This window comes from Dryas octopetala, chromosome 8, assembly GCF_963921425.1.
Source record: "Dryas octopetala chromosome 8, drDryOcto1.1, whole genome shotgun sequence".
NCBI lineage: Eukaryota > Viridiplantae > Streptophyta > Magnoliopsida > Rosales > Rosaceae > Dryas > Dryas octopetala.
The window spans coordinates 10,854,132-10,874,760 of NC_141373.1; the positions used below are offsets into that span (position 1 = coordinate 10,854,132).

The following is a 20,629-nucleotide window of genomic DNA, read 5'->3' on the forward strand; positions in this document are numbered from 1 at the left end:
AGAGAGAGGGGTGGTGCATGGTGGTGGGCACGGGGAGAGTGGTGCAGCAGGGTGGTGGGCGCACGGTGGTGGTGCTGCGCGCGGGGAGGGTGGTGCAGTAGGGTGGTGGGCGCAAGGTGGTGGTGCTGCGCGCGGGGAGGGTAGTGCAGCATGGTGGTGGGCGCGGGGAGGGTGGTGCAGCAGGGTGGTGGGCGCACGGTGGTGGTGCTGCGCGCGGGGAGGGTGGTGCAGCATGGTGGAGAGGTGGGGAGGGGGTGTGTACGGGGGGGGGGGGGAGATGGGGATAGGGTGTGTGAGTTTTGGGTGTGTGTGTGTGTTTTTTTTTTCTGTTTAGGGAGGGTGTGCAAAAAGAAAAATGGATGGGGGTGTGTGGGTGAGGGAAGGGCCAAATGGTCTTTTCCCTTGAGTTTTTTTTTTTTTTTTTTTCAAGAAAGGGTGTGCAAAGAGAAATTTAGGGTGTGCAAATAGCAGCACTCTTTTTAAAATGTAAGGTACTCTGTTTTTTTTTTTTTTTTTCATACTAAAGTTATTCATTTGTAGAACATTTCAATAATTACGTACGCCATATGTTTACATAAATAATTTGTATTTAAACTACACTTTTCTCCTATAGTTTGATGGGGTTTCAATTTCGCTTATCTCCTAAAGTTTTTTGGGATTTTTTAATTTAGCTTATGTAATTTCAATTCTAGCAATTCTATCAGCTGACATATATTTGCAATCTTAGCAGAAATTGTTAAACCCTTCAATTTTCGTTAATTGTAGGATGCGTCCTTATCAATTGTAATGGGTACGTAGCAAATGGATTGCTTGGAAGAAATTATGGATCTTGCTAACTCTGGCTGAATTGAAGGAGGGCCGGTCTTGGATTGATCATATAATTGATTTCTCATATCTAATGATGAAAGAGACCTTTGATAATTGATGGACTTGAACGACATCGAAACAATTACCTTGGCCAAGTAATGTTAGTAACTTACTAATCACCAACCTTGGCCAGCCCGACCTCAAACGATCCGTACGTACTTTTCTTTTTCATTTTTCATTTTATTATCTTCTTATGGATCTAGCTATATGGTAGCCAATTAAGTAATGTTAGTAATCATCATAGCTATCAAAGATTTGTAACTTTTTTTTTCTTTTTTCTTTTTTAAGTTATAAAGTAGGCCAAAGGAGGAAGGCCAATTTGAACTCGGTCCTGATTCGGGTATGGCCAGCTCTCATAGTGTGGCGGGCGGTATGCAATACAGTGTATGGACCAATACTAGAGGTTCCAAATGTGTCGTGCATGTTTTATGTCATGCTCGTGTTAGCCCATTTAATAATCGTGTGACACTCATCTCGACTCATATAATAAGGACTTGACTGATTAGTACGGTTTAGCCTATGGCTTATTAGTACTTGTGCCATGTTTTTCTCGTGCCTTAAACAGGTTGGCCCACAAGCCCTTTTTTCTTTCCAGTTTTTTAGGTTAGAAACTTGTAATGTAATCTTTTTAATTATAATAAAATATGAACATTTTTTTCTTTAAAAATTGAATTTTCTTGTTGAAATTTTTTTTAAAAAAAGAAGATAAAACAATGTTAAACCAGTCGTGCCTAATTCAGGCCCATTTTGTCCTTGCTCTTGTACTATGCTTGGCCCGTGTTGTGCTTGATGTGTTGAAAATTAACTTGAGCCCGACTTGGTCCATTTACTTATGTCGTGCTTATGTCGGCCTAAACTGTTTGGTGTTCATGCCATACCTATTTTAATTGTATCAAACTAGTGTCATACTCGTGTTGTGCTCGTGTCGACCCGACTTGTTCAAATTTGGCCTCTTTTTAAATTCTTCTTGATACGCTGGTAAATGCTTATTAAATTTAGGCATCGTTTTAGATTCTGGTTGAGATTTTAATCTAAATTAAATTTAATAATTACTTTGATTTTCTTCGCCTTTTTTCGGATTCAACTTGGTTATATAATAGGTTGAATTAAGTCATCCTTTTCATATTTTTCGGTTTTCTAGAGAGACCTTTTCTCCTCTCTCTACATATGCTCTCTAACTTTCTCATCACTCAACCTTTGTCGTCGATTTAGATTGTTGTTTTGAGAGTCGATGATAATTATTCCTTGGGTTTTTTGCCTCTTTTTTCTCCTTTTTTTTTTCTTTCTCTTTCCCTATTTGCCTCTGTTCTACCCAGCCCATGCGCCAAATATAGTGTTCTAAAACCCTACTTTTTACCTCCCCATGCACCTTCTCATTCTCTACTTTCATTTCCCTCTTTTTGTTTGCCCAGTATTTTTCTTTGAAACCGATGTCCAGCTCTGGATCTCCTATCCGGTCCTAATTGACCTAATGCAAGTTTTGTTGTACTAGTGAATTCACTAGACTTGTGGATGAACCGAACAGTGTAAAGACATGGGTGGTTGCACCTCCTTGATCTTTGTCAAGGTTTGGACCTTGGTTTGTGTTGTTTATTTTTTTCACATGCTTGTGGGTATTGATTATGTGGGTGGTCGATCTGTTTTGGATCTTGGATCTATAGATATAGTTCTCGACTTTGAGATTTTTTTTTATTAGGATTTGATTTTGTCTTTTGTTGGTTGTTGCTGAAATTCTTCTGCCGTTATGGCTCATCTTGCTACGGGGGTCCTTCTTTTGATGGTTGATGGCAGTAAGAGGTGTGTCTTGTTTTAGGGTTATGGTATTTTGTTAAATTTCTATCTTTTTTTTTTTTTTAAGGACTTTGGCTCCTGGGCCTCCAATATAAGGATTTGAATTCTCTACTTATATTGTTTTTACTTTTTTCGATCCAAACCATATAATATAAATGCAAGCTAGGGTTTATGTAACTCTACTCATACATAAAAAATGTTATGAACCCATTTCATCTTTAGCTTCCTATCCTTGGATAATAAATACATGACTTGACTAAGATTAAAAGTCATACATAAATAAGTAGAGGATTTGAATTTGCCATTATATGTATATTTTCTTAAATTTTTGTAAATACATGACTACATATATGTTGTTTGGATATATTAGTCTCTTTGGATTTTAGGCTTCCCTTGTATGGCTTTTTTCGTGTGATTCCTTTATCAACAAACAAACTTTAAAAAAAGTCAGTTTCATAAATTTGTAGGACCTTTCGAGGCCAAAAAATTTGATGTCTTTGGACTTAGTCCATGGTGAGAGTTGATTGGATCATGAGTATGATTATTATAGGTTAATTTTGGAAATTCATACTATGTAAGCAAAAAGTAATTAATATAAAAAGTCAGCCAATCAGATGACCAATCCACACTTAATTAGTTAATTACAAGCAACTCCGTGCATGGGACCTAAAAATTCTGGTTTTTTATTTTTTTTAAATCATAAATATAATATATTTACTTATACATAAGAACAATCAATGATAAACATAGTTGGAAAGTTAAGAAGATATGCTAAATCAGCACTAATTAATTTCTCGGTACTAATAATGCAAAGTTTTACCAATTCTTGGACAAGAAAATCTCATTATTGGATTCTTTCATTAATATCAAATCTCTTAAAATGAACGGCCCTGATTTCATCTAAATGCGAGTCCTAGCCTATATAAATAAACCCAAGGTCTGCCCATCCTCATATCAAATATTATTATAGTTTGGATATTCTACTAATCCCTTCTATGTTGATCTCATAATATTAATCAATAAAAATTACGTCGTTTTACAGTGCAGGTTCATACTTGGAACTATTCATTTTTTAGATCATCTTTTAAAATCATCTCTGCGAAAAATTAATCAAATCGGAAATCGTTTGGTTATGTAATTGTTATTGAATAAACCAATATTAAGTTTATTTGATAACAGCTAATTGACTAAACAATTTTCGATTTGGTTAATTTTTTTACAGAGATGATTTTTGAAGGGTGGTCTAAAATATGAACAGTTGTGATCATGAGCTTACATAGTAGAACTCATAGTTTTTATTGATTAGTATGAGATTAGCATATAATGGATTAGCAGAAATCCAGATTCGGGGTTCAATTTGAGCTTTCATTCACTCTAATTCTGAAAAGAGGTGATGGTAGGCCACGGCTGCTAGTTCATGAATATCTTTAGGTGCGCTCTATAGCGATTGGGTGTACGCATGCTAAGGATTTGCATGAAGTTGGAGACGAGACTACTTTGATTTTTTTGGTATTGGAGTGAAGGAAGCTCAAATTAAATCGGCTCTTCCTAAATGGTTTTAATTTATTTTTATATATTGTTGGGCATCTATAAGATTCATCAATCGTTTACAATAAATAATGGTATGTGATGATGTCTTGCATGCAACTGGACGATTAGAATTGTGCGCGCATGTCTATAGATTGATCACCAAGAATTGGTTTGAATCATTTATTTTTTCTGTATATTAATTTGTCCTTCTTTCTACTGACTTTATTGATTATAAGTTGCTCAACTAATTTGTTGATACAGAAAGTAGCTAAGCCATTCGAAGTATTCAGATTGTAGCTGATCGACCATGTAGATGTGATTTTTGAACTGCTGGAAAGTAATCTGCCATGCATATTTCATTATTTTGAAGTTGTGCTAGCGCGCCTGTAGCGCTTCTGTATATATCTATCTATCCAGGCAAACCTGACATGGATTGTACGATCATGATGAAATTAATTAAGAAATCAGAATGTTTATTAATTTGTTCAAGATCGATGTTCAAATATACTCGCTACAATAGGGATAATTAATACATGTATAAGATCTTTGTCCTTGTATATTTGTGATATATAGCGGAATTTCTCACATGATTGAACATCTTGAGTGATGAAGATCTGATTTGAACCTAGATACTATACAACCGGATCCAGACACTATACGACGATACATAATGTTTATTTTATATGAGAACGTCTCTCTATGACTCTATGGCAATACATGGTGATCATCCTATATATGCAAGAAAACATGTCTTCTAATAAACTGTGCATCATGTATTATCACATATATATATATATATGTGGACGTTTTGGTATAGAATAGGCATTATTTATCACCATATAGTATCTATGTTCAGACCAAATCCTGGCAATCTAGGTCCTCGATCATGAGAGGAGGCCCCTTTGTGATGTAATTGAATTCTAGGGCCTATTGCTAAAAGCCGTTAATATATATATATATATATATAGAGAGAGAGAGAGAGAGAGAGAGAGAGACTATTTAGTGCTGGTTTTCTCACCTTTTTTTCTATTTTTCCACACACCTTATTTTTGCACTACTTATTAAATCTTAAATAATATTTTCCCACACTCGATCAACACTGTTGTTACCTTACTCACCCTAGGCCTTCCGCTTTCCTATGTTCAAGCCTTGCGCTTCATTCATCGGCTTTCAATCTTAGAACTGCAACACACATTCACTGATCACACACAAGCCCTCTATATATAATTACAAGCATCAAGTTAGCTTTTGACTATGATTTTAGAGAAGAGTATCCTTTGAGAAAAGAATCTGAACAACTCCAACCGCACTGCATGTTGTGAAGGTGAAGAGAACGACAATGGAATACATCGTGTCAAATCTATCAGGAAATGAGAGAAATTGCACCCATACCATAAATTAAGGGTGATCAAACCTTAAATTAAGGTCCAGCCTATTGATCGAAGTTCCTCCCATACCAATAGACGACTAAAGGGAATTACATAAAGCTTCATTTGGGACAATTGTTTTGACTGGGGAGGTTGATATGTCCAGAAAAATAGACCATTAGTTTGACATATGTTTTTGTCCAACTTGAAGAGCATCTTTAGTCATTTTTTTATATTTTTCTCCAATTTGAGGATAAGTTAGGAAAAAAAGTTAGATTAATTTGGGGAAGGGCTCTCCAATATTAAAATTGAAATTTTTCCTAACTCTTTTTTTTGTTTGGGTTTCTAGTCTAAAATCTGTCTATAACTTTGAGGAAAGTTTGAGGAGCTCCATCAATTCAACTTGATTTGGGAAAAAATTTAAAAAAATGTGCAATTTGGGAAAATTTTAAGAAATGGTTGGAGCTGTTTTTTATATTATTTTCCTCTAAATTTAAATTTGGAGAAATGTTTAGAGAAAGGTTGGAGATGTTTTAAGACAAACAAGTTGATAACTTAATTGTTTGAGCCATAAAATTACGTGGCATCCAGATGTGAGGTTGAAAGATGATTTGGACAGACAAAGTAGGACACCTCAGCACCATGTTGCTAAGATGAGTTTTGACCGGCCTTGGGAACTTTTTTTTTATTTTTTTTCAATCAAAGACTGGCCTTGGGAATTAGGCTATGCATCATCTCAAAATTGATTAAAAAGAGTATGATGGGTTGGCGTGAAGCCCGGCCTATCACAGCATCACAAGTGGGTGGGCCTGCCCTACACGTGTATATCCAGCCGGTTGGCACAATTATCTCCACTCCCAATTGCAGTACCTGGGCCGTCATAGTGGTCAGGCTGGCCCGCCTTAAGATTAGAGTTGGCATGAAGAGAAGTGGCTAGGGTTATCATAGAGTGGTGAAGCATGTGGTGGACGTCTTGATGTTCCAGGGCATCTACCAATCCGATAATTCAATGAAATATCAGAAAAATAGGAACAATTAAGAAAACTTCTCTTAATTTAATTTTATTAGTCAACAACCAACTCCCTTTTACAAAAAGTATGGTGTTGTTCTGTTACTTCTGCATGTATGGTAGATCAATTGCCGCAAGCAATCCCTGGTATAATATAAAGTTCACCATTTTCTTGAGCCAAAAGGGTACAAGTATATTTCTCTGCATGGAATTAATTGTACTTAAGATCACCCATATATTGGATGATAAGATCCAAACTCTATCGATTTTCTTCAGCCATGTGGAGCAATTCTTGAAATGAACGCTCATTCAGTACGTTATTGCTACCGGCCAGACTCCTATGATGGATCCAAATATTCACCTCGATCAGTTGTTTATTTACTGAAATATTGCTACTGAGAGCCTGGACTGAATATTTAGCTATTGCCTATTGGTAGACTTAAACAGCTGATCTTGCTTACAACTCAAATCGTCCAAATTAATAAGGTCGTTGACGTATCGATCAGTCTAAGAAAAAGAGGAGAGCTCATACATCAATCCATACAAATTAAACAGTTTCATTTTTTGGGTTATTTAGCTTATATCAAGACTGCGTAACAATATAGTTATGTAAACGAGTTAAGGATAGGCATTCATCTCAAAACCAATTGGCAATGAGAAGAGTAGCTCAAACTCTTATAAGTTATTATATAAGGTTATACATTTTCATGATGTAGAGTAACACTTCACATTCTCACAATGTGTCTTTAAATTGCAACAATTTGTAAAGTATATAACCGCGTACAAATCTGAACAATTGAAACTATAGAAACCAAAAGTGAAATTAAGCATTTTTTTTAAACTGAACACAACCAAATCAACTAATTAAAGAGAAGAAAAAACTGAACTTTTTATATATCTTCTTCAAAAAATTTACTAGTAAGGGAGTAATAATTCTTGTATTCAAAGTGAAAAAGACAAGCTATTGTCATATTGTGTCAATCAGTTCATGTCCAGCGACATAGCCGTCGATCATCATGTATAACATTGATCTCTCTGATTTTTAAAATTCAAATTACAGAGATCAAAGAGGCTTCTTTCTGTCTTCAAGAGAATGATGCTTGAAGTCCAAATGGGAAGCATATGAGCAGGCTTGTTGGCGTCTCTTCAATGCAGATATATTGTGATGTTGCCTTTCCAAGCTTTTGTGGCCTCTTCAAGCCATCAGCAGCTCCTGCACATCCTGAGAATCTGATGACTCTCATAGTTTCTTTTGAGATCGATATGGCAGTACAACTTTTGACTTTCCCCAATTGGCTAGAAAATTGCTACCTTCTCTCGTTTGCTTGAGGTGAAAGAAATGTGTATGAATTTGCAAATTCGTCTTTGCTCAATGATATATTTTAGTGTCGTGTTGATCAGCCTAAGCGAGCAGTGAGATCAACGAAGATGTCTTCTCTGCAGGGAATTGTAAGACCGCCCATTGGATGATGAAATCCAAACTCTTCTTCAGCCGTGCGGAGCAGTTCTTGAAATGAAGGCTCATTCAGGTATGTTATTGGTACCAGAAACCGCCTCTTTTGCTCCTCTCCAACGTAGACTGCAAGGAAGCCTTTGGGAACATTTTTTGACATCATTTCTGCTTGTTTACCTCTCAAACCAGACTGACCGAGGATCTTCTTGGCATGCAAAATAGCAGGAAATCGAATCGACATCTCTGTCTAATTAGATTATTGCTTTATTAATTTAGAGGTTGAAGTTCAGAACTGAATTAGGAGAAAAAGAGAAGATGTTTCTAGTGGAAAATGTGGGAACTTGAGTTGGCTTTGCAGTAATGTTTTCATATATATATATATATATATATAGATGAAAAGTAGATTGGAAAATCCCTGAAATGTGCAGTGACTGATGTAGAGGCTATTTGGTGGGGACTGGGGAGACATCAGCATTTGAAGGATCACATGCTTCTGTTTGGGCAGTGATTGAGACAATATATTTGTTGGATATATTGTTTTAAACCCAATCATGTCTGATATAACAACTTGATGGACCAGCTTATATGTGTGAAAGGTAGATATATAGATTGGAAAGTCCATGAAATGTGCAGTGAATATGTGCTATATGGTGGGGTTGGGTAAGTTAGGAGTACACATAAGCATTTGAAGGATCACATTGGTTGTCTTCCGAATCAGCATCAGGAATTTGGCAGTGATGGACCCCCTATTAGCTAAAAAGCAAAATAAATTTGCCATGAATTCGATGAATTTGCCTAGTTGTGGATAGGTAAGGTGTCTATCTAATTTTATTGAGGGACAAGCTTGTGATGCCATATGTCATATCTTGACAAGCACATATTAATGGCAATTTTACAGATCTGATCTACCTTTTGAGATGAAATCTCACACCTGAAACTTCCCCTTGAAGGAATCTAGTCATTCATTTCAAATCTTATTGGCAATAGGAGGGAGATCTTTATAAAGTAGCACTTACACAAAATAATAATTTTTCTATTTGGAACAACACACTCCGCGTTCTCACAGCTCTCACTCGTTTATTTGTATTTTATATTTATTATGATTAAAAACGATGTGTCCCAAAACTTTGCAACTTCACTAAGTCAATGAATATTATTCATGGTGAATTCAGATAGTCATTACTATTAGAGACTTAACCATGCAGTTGGATATTTTCTTAAGTCATCACCTTTGTTTAGATCAGCACAATAATATTGAAATGAAAAATGAATCAAAGAAGTATGAGCAATTCGATTAAAGGGAAGGTAATATATTCTAATTCATGGGGTTGACAATAAATAATCTTGCTATCTTTCTAATTCAAATTAAAGCAGTACATATGGTTCCTGAAAAATGGTGTTATGAAGCAAAGTCAGGCCGCTGGGCTGGCGATTTTGTCCACAGCTCACAAGCGGTTTGAAGTTGTAGCCCGTAAAATATCAAAGGCATCCAAGCCCCTCCAATTCAGCCAGAATTAGCTAAGTCCACTGGTGTCAAAATAATGAAAAATGTTAGGCTCCACTCATACATTAAAGCGAGAGGTGAAATCAAGGAAGACATCTTCACTGCAGGGGATTGTGATACCACCCATTGGATGATCATACCCAAATTCTTCTTCAGCTCGACTTAACAACTCATGGAATGAAGGATGGTTCAAATATGATACCGGAATTACAAACCGCTTCTTTTGGTCCTCCCCTACATAGACTGCAAAATAGCCTTTAGGGACATCTAAGGCCTTTGAAGACACTTGGTTTGGAGTAGACAGAGTCTGGAAAAGATTTTTCTTAATATGTACAATACCAGGCAACCGAAAACCCATTGTGTCTAAATTTCTGAATGAGAAGACCAACAAATTAAGTAGATTTCAAATGAATTGTGAAACAGAGAAGGTTGTTGCTTTGCTCATATCTAATGATCATGTATGTGTATATATAGATAGAGTGGTATGTTGAAAGTTCTCTCTTACAAAAAAATGATTAATGATGAAGCACTGGGATGGACCCAGTTGAGAGACTACAATAGCTCAAGGAAAATCACATGGACTTGTCTTCCAACTAATCAAGAAAAACTCCGAGTCAATTTATGACCAAAGAAACACAATGCCCTACAAGCAAGAATAACAAGTAATTAAAACTCAAGGAAAAACACAGGGACTTGTCTTCCAACTAATCAAGAAAAACTCCGAGTCAATATATGACCAAAGAAACACAATGCCCTACAAGCAAGAATAACAAGTAATTAAAACTAAAATACAATATAAGATTAGAGAATGTGTGGATATTAAAACCAAGAAAGAAAGGCCTATAAGATTAGAAACATGCTTGAGATAAAATTTGAGGACTTGGTTTGGTTAGGTATAATAAAAGGGTTCTCCAGAAAATCTATTCAAGTTAGAGTGAGGCCCCAAGATCGATGGACCAAAGTGAGAGACATTAGCTGTTTGAAAATCACATGGATTTGTCTTCCAACTCATGAGTTATTGGTCCATATATAACAAAGAAACATGCTGAGACAAGCTATTTGAAAACTCAAATGCAATAAATCCTATTTAGAGGATAAGCCTCTATCAGATTAAGACAAACTGAGACAAAGCATTTTCTCCTGTGGTCAGCAATTCAAAAGACCAAGTTGACAAAATACTAATTTGTGGATGAAATTCTATTTAGAGGATAAGCCTCTATCTGATTAAATGATTATAATTTTCTAATCATGCATGTAACATATGGGATTGCTTGCTGGGATTGATCGACTCATCAATTTGGTGAAGTTTTTTAAACCCGGGATTACTTGCTGCGACTGATCATCTGCCACAGAACAACACCACATGCTGGTTGGTTATGTGCTCCCAATTTGGCTACCACACCCTTCAAATTCATATATGGCTCCAATAATTCACAGCAATATAGTTTGTGAAGCACCACTAATGATCATGACACATAAGCTAACAACTTTTAGGTTGTGGTTCTCTTCAATTTGGACCTAAAATTCAAGAACATGATGTATCTGAGTTTTAATTACTTGTGTAGGTCTCTGAAGCTATTAAGAGAGGTAGGACAAGATGTTTCTTGGTTAAGGACATTGACTAATTAATGAGTTTTTCTTGATTAGTTGTAAGACAAATTCATGTGATATAGCATGAGCTAATGTCTTTCACTAGGGTCCATCTAATTGCCTAATCACCAATCATTAATTTTATGTAACAGATGATGGCTAGCTTTCAACATATACCACTTTATCTATAAATATATACACATGGTCAGATCGAGAAGCAAAGCAACACAAGCCTTCTCACTCCCAAGCCTATCAAAGCTTAATTCGTTTCACAATTTATTTCAAATTCTTTGCTGGTCTAATTTTTGAGAACTTTCAAAACCATGGGTTTCCGGTTGCCTGGTATCGTCCGTGCCAAGAAAAATCTCTTTCAGTCTCTATCTTCTTCAAAGGCCTTAGATGTCCCTAAAGGCTATTTTGCAGTCTATGTTGGGGAGCAGGGCCACAAGAAGCGGTTTGTTATCCCGGTATCATACTTGAACCAACCTTCATTCCAAGATTTGTTAAGTCGAGCTGAAGAAGAATTTGGATATGATCATCCAATGGGGGGTATCACAATCCCCTGCAGTGAAGATACCTTCCTTGATCTTACCTCGCGCTTTGGCGTGTGAGCGGAGACTCATAATTCATATATATGCACACAATTTTGAAACCAGTAAGTGGCTGCAGTACGTAGTTGGTAGTTGGTACCTGTGGCTAAAGGAGGAGCTACAATTTCAAGTCTTCAAATCGCTCGTGAGCTGAGGAGAAAATGGCCGGCCCAGCGGACTTGAACTCGCTAACACCATTTCGAAAAACGATAATACTGCGTAAATTTGAATGTTAAAGATAGCAGAGGATTGTTTATGACAGCCAATTACTCATATATTTAATTAGTTGTTCTGCAAAGAAAAAATTGGAATATAATATGTTCCTTTTAATTGAATTGCTTACTTTTTTCGTCCATCTTTCATTTTCTTATTAATTTATAATCTTTTGGTAGCCAAGCAATGCATACATACACAAAAGAGTTTAGGAGCAACACAAATCTTATCGATCAGTCCCAAGCATAAAAGTGCATGTTCTCTGTTTTCAAGTCCTTTGAAAAACCATTTTCAATTCTTCTTTCTCTTTAGAATTATAAAAACCATTGGTTCCCAGACATACCGAAGACCATTAGCATCTCGAATTAGCAAGGATAACTTAGATTGGCTTGGAACATGATTGTAGTTGTCAATGAGAAAAAGGAAAATCCTTGTTATATTGACTTGCGGTGGAGTCCAACTCCACTCCACGTACCACGGCATCCTAAGATAGGTGTTTGGCTACTTCCTGTCATCTGGGGCTAATGCCCTCGCCTCTTAAATGTTTTTTTTTTTGGTTATAATTATGTAATGAAATGTTTTGATGGGTGATTCTCGCACCCACAACTGGTCCGAACAAGATTTTATACGGGAATTCTTTGTGCCAATTTTATGAAGTTTTTACATGTGTAAAGAATTTCCCTCTCACTCATTCTGTGTTTTTCATCTCACTGTTTTTTTTTTTTTTTTTTTTTTTTTTGAGTTACAAGGGAAGGCCAAACGAGGAGGGAGGATACGGACTCCGGCATTGACGTAGAGGCAAATACTCCCTCAACCACTAGAGCCATAAATCTCCGCTCACTGTTTTTGGTATAAAGAGGACTGAAGATAGGGGCTGTTTGAACTATCTCAACCCAAACTCGCTAACTGCATCGTGTTATCGTGTCGTGTCAAAATTTGTCACCCCTATATGAAACCCAAAATATTTAAATATATATGGGATTGGATATTCTTCAACCAAGCATATATTTACATAACTATGAACTATGTAAGAAAGAGGGCTGAAGATAGGGGCTGTTTGAACTATCTCAATCCAAACTCGCTAATGTAAGAACCTAATTGAGTTTGCATCCTATTTAAACACCTAATTAACTAAGAATACAAGATAAAATAATTTAGAAATGGAAAATTATGAGAGTTCTCAACCAGCTAAGTCATGATAAAAAAAAGACTATAAAGTAATCTTAAATCTCGCTTTCCACTTCTTAAAAATTCCTGCCAGTCAAGGGTTCAATGGAATATGCAACATGATCAATCTAGCTTTAACCCCAATAATCTTTATGCATGAAAGATACTCATCTGTGGACAGAATATCAACATGCCCTTCGTTTCTTTCACAAGACTAAAAGCATGAACTTAACATGATAATCTTTTATCAAACCCTTATCATCGGCTGTCTAAATTTCTGTTTATCATGCAACATAATAAAGATGTTCTTGTCAACATAAGGGCTTTTCATTAAGCATTAAGGATAGATCACATTGGGATCATAAGGAGGACCATTTGTATGACAAGTGAAATACTTCACATTTTAGCTCACATGTCATATGATTTTGTTCATGGCTTGTTGGTACTCTGTGTGGTTGTCATTACTTATGGTGGTTATAGGTGGATGATACCATGTTTATTGGAAATCATGTCTGTAACTCTATAAGTATGTGGTGATCAATGCTGAGTTTGAAATAGGTATTGTCTAAATTGTTTTCTTAATTGTGCACATAAGGAAATTGATTTTTGGTTGTGAAGAAGGGTTTTTAAATAGGTGTGGCACTCAAGTGGGAGAATGTAAGAACCTAATTGAGTTTGCATCCTATTTAAACACCTAATTAACTAAGAATACAAGATAGAAATCAATTTAGACAACCGGATATGTTTTGGTGAAGTTGAAGTTTTATTCTATATGGAATACCTATACTATAAGGTCATGAAAATCAGGAGGTGATTAGGATAGCATCGAGAATTCCTTTATGGGCAAGGAATCTAGAGGTTTTCACCTATAAATATAAGGCTTAGGTCCCCTCTCTCATGTACCAATTAAGCACAATTATTCCTACCCCATATTAGGAGTGCATAGAGAGATACAGAGAGAGAGGAAGACTTAGGCTGATCAAGGTTTACCTACAAACACTTTTGCTGCAGCTATTCTTTTGTCGTGTGTGTTGAGATGGCTTCACAAGGTCAGTCCCTTTTGTATGCATATCTAGAAATTCCAACATGTGGTATCAGAGCTTTAGGTTCTATGCATCTTAAGGTCTATTTTGTGAAGTCTGTGTGCATAAATTTTTGGTTACTTTACTAGAGAAATCTGCCTGCAAATTTTGGTTGTTTTTAACTAACGAAACATATATGCATGCTAAGACAATTTGCACTATTTGTTCCTTTTGACTTTGATGACTGCCAGTGCCACCACATATATAGTTGTTTATAAACTACATGATTGTTAACTCACAAGTTGATTAAAAAAAAAAAAAAAAAAAAGCTATCTTTCTGATTGTTTTGTTTACACAAGTTGTCACTAATATATATATATACATATATATAATATGTGATTGTTTATTCACACGTTACAAGCAGTATAGGCTTTATATCTGCCTTTATGTGTTGATTTTCCTCTATGTATGATAAAAGAATTCCCCAACAAGAAATATCTCATAAAGAAGTTAGTTTTTGTTCAATAATGATTATCTCATGATTTCGATTAAGGTATGCTTGTTTACTTCAAGGTTTATTCGAATTAAAACATGTTTGATTTCGAAAATTGAGGTTTTTTTTTTTTTTTTTTCGGGTTCAAGGATTAAAATCGATTTTGTATGTGATTTTGTTGAAATTAAGATTGAGTTTTGCTACAGATTATTCATAGATGTTGTGTTTAATTCATACCAATTCATGCTAAGAATCGATGATAATTTTCAAAAAATTTGGGAATTTTTGGGAAAATTTCGAAATTGGTTGATTGTTTGTTTTTAATGCTCAATTCGTAAAGCTAACTAAACAATATCGACTCTGGGATCTCCAATTTTGTTTGATTTTCTCGGTTTTGTTGAAAATTTTCGAATTTCTATTCTTGCTTAAATTCTCAATTATGGGTTAGAGTCAGATTACTCTTACTTGCTTTTCAACTCTAACAAGTTTGCAGGAACCAAACGCACAAAGGTATGTTTTTCTTGTGTGCATGTTGATTGGAGAAAATTTAAATTCATTGTTGCTAGTTAATTTTTATTATGGACTAGCTCAACTTGTTGCATTATTCTAATAACATATGGTAGATATTTCCTTCTTGCCATACAGGTGTAGGAAATCTCTAAATTCTGTTTTTAAAGTCTGTGATATGATAAGGAATTTAAGGGTATTGTTGTTTCTCTTGCCCCACAGGTGTAATCTCAATACAAACTAAAGAATTAGGTGCATATAGGTTTATTTTCTGTCCAAGCACTCTGTCCCATTGTTGTAATTGCTGAAACTGATATGCCTTTGAACACATGCTGTGAATTTCTTGATTATGGGATAAAGTTAATTTTGAAATTCATGGTTGTGCCATTTATATGTTTGCATATCAGTATATTTAAATCATATCAGTCACACTTAAAGCAATCAAGTTTCACTGTAAGAGTTTCATTGTAAGAACATATCCTTTTAAATTCGCTGCCTTAACATGTTTTCTTACATATAAAGATAATTGCTTAAAGAACCTATTATATTGTATGATCTTCCTCTTATACATTAGTATAACTAAAATTCCGCAAAAAGAGAATATCTTGTAAGGATTTCAGGCTTTGATTAATGGTAATTATTTCATGATTAGTCCACAGACAATCATTAATCAATTATTGTTAATCAATTCAAAGTGAAACTGACAAAATTGTATCATGAGAGACTATCAATTGAATTTCCTGCTCGTAAGTGTGAATTCAATTGAAACATATCTCATGATGGAAGAGATGACATATAAACTGATGTGCATATCCGAATCTTTTCTGTCCACAGATGAAATTTTTTTTGATAAAAGACTAACACATTAGTTCATATTGTCTATTTCTTTATCACATCTGAACTCTCATGCATCTAAAGATCTAAAATTTGAAGCTTGCTTGCACGAAATTTTTCTTGTTGTTTCTATGCTTTGCTAGGCTAAATTAATCTACTGCTTTTATAGAAACATGTTTGCATGCCAAGGAAAATTATGACCAATAAGGAAATAAGAAGCCTTTAACTATTTGTGTTTAAATATTTCGGTGATTGAATATGGGTAATGGTATAAACTGCAAGTTTGTACATGTACTGCACATGTTCTTCCTTTTTTCATAAAGCATGAATATATTAAATTCTGCATAAAGAAATTATGAACAATAAGAATGTCACATTTTGATATGGAATATCTAATCTATTGTTTAGTCCACAGATAATCATAAATTAGGTATTGTTTATCAATTCAAGGTAACAGTGACATAATTGCATCATAAGGCACCGTCAATTAGAGTTTTCTGCCTACAGGTGTGAACCCTAATTGGATGTCACTTATGATGGAACAAGATATTACATTAACTTATATGAATATCAATTGGCTCTTTTCTGTCCACAGATGATAAGGGTTTGATAAAAGATTATCATGTTAAGTTCATGCTTTTAGTCTTGTGAAAGAAACGAAGGGCATGTTGATATTCTGTCCACAGATGAGTATCTTTCATGCATAAAGATTATTGGGGTTAAAGCTAGATTGATCATGTTGCATATTCCATTGAACCCTTGACTGGCAGGAATTTTTAAGAAGTGGAAAGCGAGATTTAAGATTACTTTATAGTCTTTTTTTTATCATGACTTAGCTGGTTGAGAACTCTCATAATTTTCCATTTCTAAATTATTTTATTTCATTTATTTTGAATCAATCGTAAGGGTTTTCACTAAGTATGTATATATGCTTAAAGTCATGCATATGTGCTATTTATATATATTTTGTTGGAAGCATAATGCTAGTGAATCTTGGTGGCTTGACAGTGGTGCTACCATATCAATTTGTTTGATGCTTAAAGTCACTGTATAATGCAATTTTGATGATGGAGGATATGAATTTGATTTGATGCTTTTATTTAGTTAGTTATATATTAAATTTGTACACTAGAACAGAAAATTAGAGCTTTGTAGGTTTTCTGTCCACTATATAGAAGTGGCTATTTCTTTAATTTACAGATTTTGGCTTTGATGAGTTGTAAAGCTTTTATTGATTGATTGGTGTTAATTACTTGGCCGAATAAATTATAGTTTCAAGAAAGACGGTTTTTAATTTTCTTTGTATTCTGTCTACAGTTCCTAATTTCTTAACACTAATGAATGTATTCGGTTTACTACAGTTTAAACAAATACATAAATTTCTACAGTTTTGTGTGAACAATTAAACTTCTCTACATTCGGGGGAAGATTTATACCACTAATGATGAATGTAGTAAGTTTAGTTGATAAGGAACAAAGAGCAAAGTTTTGTTTTATGCACCTACGGGGAGATCTTGTGATCTTGTGATCTTTTCACATATACATGACTGACAGAAATTTAGGAATATCTTGAAAATCATTGTATTATTTAAGTTGAATCTTATTGTTTTTATGTCTTTATAATAAAGATGTAAGGGCTTCAATTTGACGCACGCATAAGGAAGGTTTTGGACAGAAATGTAGGAGTTCCAGCATTTTTAGAATATTTACATATATTGATGTTCTGTCATATATAAGGTGTTATCATGACTATTAAGTTGCTTATTTTGATTAAACTTAAATGCTTCTTAAAGAAGCATTAAAGGGGTTCATAAAAGAACCATAAAGGTAGGACCGATCTGTGGGAGCTTGAGTTGATTTTCTCACAGTACTACATAATATAAAATATCATGTGTTCTTGGTTTTTTAATGCACAAAGTTTTCTATGATTACATTGTTTTGGTGTGCTTATATATTCAGTCATGAACTCTTCTACTATGAATTATGCTTCCATTGAGCTAGGATTCTTATTTGTTTTGGTACTTTGTTTTTTCTTGTACCTATCTATAAGGAATTCTTGGGATATAGTACCTATCGAATAAAGTTGTCCCTAGCTAATTCAGTTTTCTAGGAGCATGTCACCAACATGGGGTACTATCCAGTTTTAAAGATGCCCTAATTCAGTGGGAGTTATTTAGCTTTTAATTTTCTATTTTTGATTAAGTTATTTGTTGGTGATTCATGGATATGCATTAAAGTTAAGGAGTGTTATATTTTCTTTCAAGCTTATTAATGGATTAAATTTCAGGTTTTTAAAATTTTCTGTTTATCATGCAACATAATAAAGATGTTCTTGTCAACATAAGGGCTTTTCATTAAGCATTAAGGATAGATCACATTGGGATCATAAGGAGGACCATTTGTATGACAAGTGAAATACTTCACATTTTAGCTCACATGTCATATGATTTTGTTCATGGCTTGTTGGTACTCTGTGTGGTTGTCATTACTTATGGTGGTTATAGGTGGATGATACCATGTTTATTGGAAATCATGTCTGTAACTCTATAAGTATGTGGTGATCAATGCTGAGTTTGAAATAGGTATTGTCTAAATTGTTTTCTTAATTGTGCACATAAGGAAATTGATTTTTGGTTGTGAAGAAGGGTTTTTAAATAGGTGTGGCACTCAAGTGGGAGAATGTAAGAACCTAATTGAGTTTGCATCCTATTTAAACACCTAATTAACTAAGAATACAAGATAGAAATCAATTTAGACAACCGGATATGTTTTGGTGAAGTTGAAGTTTTATTCTATATGGAATACCTATACTATAAGGTCATGAAAATCAGGAGGTGATTAGGATAGCATCGAGAATTCCTTTATGGGCAAGGAATCTAGAGGTTTTCACCTATAAATATAAGGCTTAGGTCCCCTCTCTCATGTACCAATTAAGCACAATTATTCCTACCCCATATTAGGAGTGCATAGAGAGATACAGAGAGAGAGGAAGACTTAGGCTGATCAAGGTTTACCTACAAACACTTTTGCTGCAGCTATTCTTTTGTCGTGTGTGTTGAGATGGCTTCACAAGGTCAGTCCCTTTTGTATGCATATCTAGAAATTCCAACAGCTAACTGCATCGTGTTATCGTGTCGTGTCAAAATTTGTCACCCCTATATGAAACCCAAAATATTTAAATATATATGGGATTGGATATTCTTCAACCAAGCATATATTTACATAACTATGAACTATGTAAGAAAGACTAGAATAACATTGTAGCTAAGCTAGTCTCAGAATTTTATCTATTTAAACAGAAAGTGAGGTCAATAAACTGCCTTTCACTGCAAGGAATTCTTAGGCCACCCACTTCATGATAATCAAAACCAAACTCTTCAGCAGCCTGCCTCAACATGCAAGGCTTGGAATGAAGGGTGGTTCAAGTACCATATCAGAATCACAAATCGCTTCTTCTTCTGATCTTCCTCTCCGACATAAACCGCGCGCAAAATAACCTTTTGGAACATCCAATATTATTGATATATGTTGGTGATGGTGGATTTGAGAGTTGATGCTTTTTGGAATATTGAGAATTGCTGCTTCTATGTCTCCAAATAGTTTTCTTGGCTAGAAGAACTATGTTGGTTACACGAATGCCCATTTGGAGCTAGTAGTTAACTTGCTCTTGTTCAAATTAATGAAATGATACAATTTGTGAAATTGAGAGGTTTCTCTGAGACTTGGTTTATGTGTGTTTTATATAGAGGAGGAAGTCCAACTTGTACGTACTTTGTCCTGTACACATCATTAATTGAATCTGTTAAATTGTGGCAATGAAGGTCCCGCATTATTGTATATACCAAAAATAGCTCTCTCTCTCTCTCTCTCTCTCTCTCTCTCTCTCTCTCTCTCTCTCTCTCTCTCTCTCTCTCTCTCGCCCACTGTTTTCCACAGAGAAAACAAAGAAACCTGAAACCGCCTGATTCTCCAATATTTTGTAATTAATTGGAGATGTTAATTGTTGGCATATCATTGGCTCAAAGAGTGGCTGCCTTAAACAAAAAGTCATCAAATATTATTGAGGTGCATATATTGAGAAAACAAAGCCTTTCAGAGTAGAATGTTAAGATTTCGCATATGCTCTAATTTTTGTATTGGATGTTTTAATTTTTGTATGATATCAAAGTGGTGTTGACCGTGAAATTGACTAAAGGACCACACATGCTCTTGCATCATCTAAAGAGTTATTTACATATTTAACTTAAATGACTCATACAAAAAAATGTATTAAAAGTTACTAATTAATTTAAGGTTAAATATTTCAATTTCTTCAAATTTACGTGTTATATATTCATGAACTGATCGACCATGTTGTTATTATCCAATAAAGAAAATTAAAAAGAGAAAAATTTTCAAATAGGACACTTATTTTGGGGTCAATCTTAGTTTAGGACACCAGTTTGAGTTTGTCTTAATGTAGGACACATATTTAGGATTTATGTTAGTTTAGGACAACCCGTCAACTCCGTTAACTTTTCCGTTAAAAAAAAGATAATTTGGTTATTTCATATTTTTAAAACAAATAAAAATTAAAAACAAAGCTTAATTACTACCTAAAAAAATCAAAACTTTTTTTTTGGAGGAAAAAAAAATAAGGGTTTATTTCATATTTAGTACCTAAACTTTGACCCTTGTCTTAATGTGGTACCT

At 34.7% G+C, this 20,629-nt stretch overlaps 2 protein-coding genes and 1 pseudogene across 2 annotated transcripts; 1 reads left to right on the forward strand and 2 right to left on the reverse strand.

The window, feature by feature from the left end:
* Window positions 1-7,574: 7,574 nt before the first annotated feature.
* LOC147277154 (auxin-responsive protein SAUR24 pseudogene) lies at window positions 7,575-8,258 on the reverse strand (annotated as a pseudogene).
* A 1,086-nt stretch (window positions 8,259-9,344) lies between these two features.
* On the reverse strand, window positions 9,345-9,932 carry LOC147277155 (auxin-induced protein 15A-like). Its single transcript, XM_086255191.1, has one exon. It carries the CDS (start codon window positions 9,877-9,879, stop codon window positions 9,580-9,582), a length of 300 nt encoding a protein of 99 aa, XP_086111317.1. The 5' UTR covers window positions 9,880-9,932; the 3' UTR covers window positions 9,345-9,579.
* Window positions 9,933-11,383: 1,451 nt separating this feature from the next.
* Window positions 11,384-11,874, forward strand: LOC147277156 (auxin-induced protein 15A-like). Its single transcript, XM_086255192.1, has one exon. It carries the CDS (start codon window positions 11,435-11,437, stop codon window positions 11,720-11,722), a length of 288 nt encoding a protein of 95 aa, XP_086111318.1. The 5' UTR covers window positions 11,384-11,434; the 3' UTR covers window positions 11,723-11,874.
* Window positions 11,875-20,629: the final 8,755 nt, after the last annotated feature.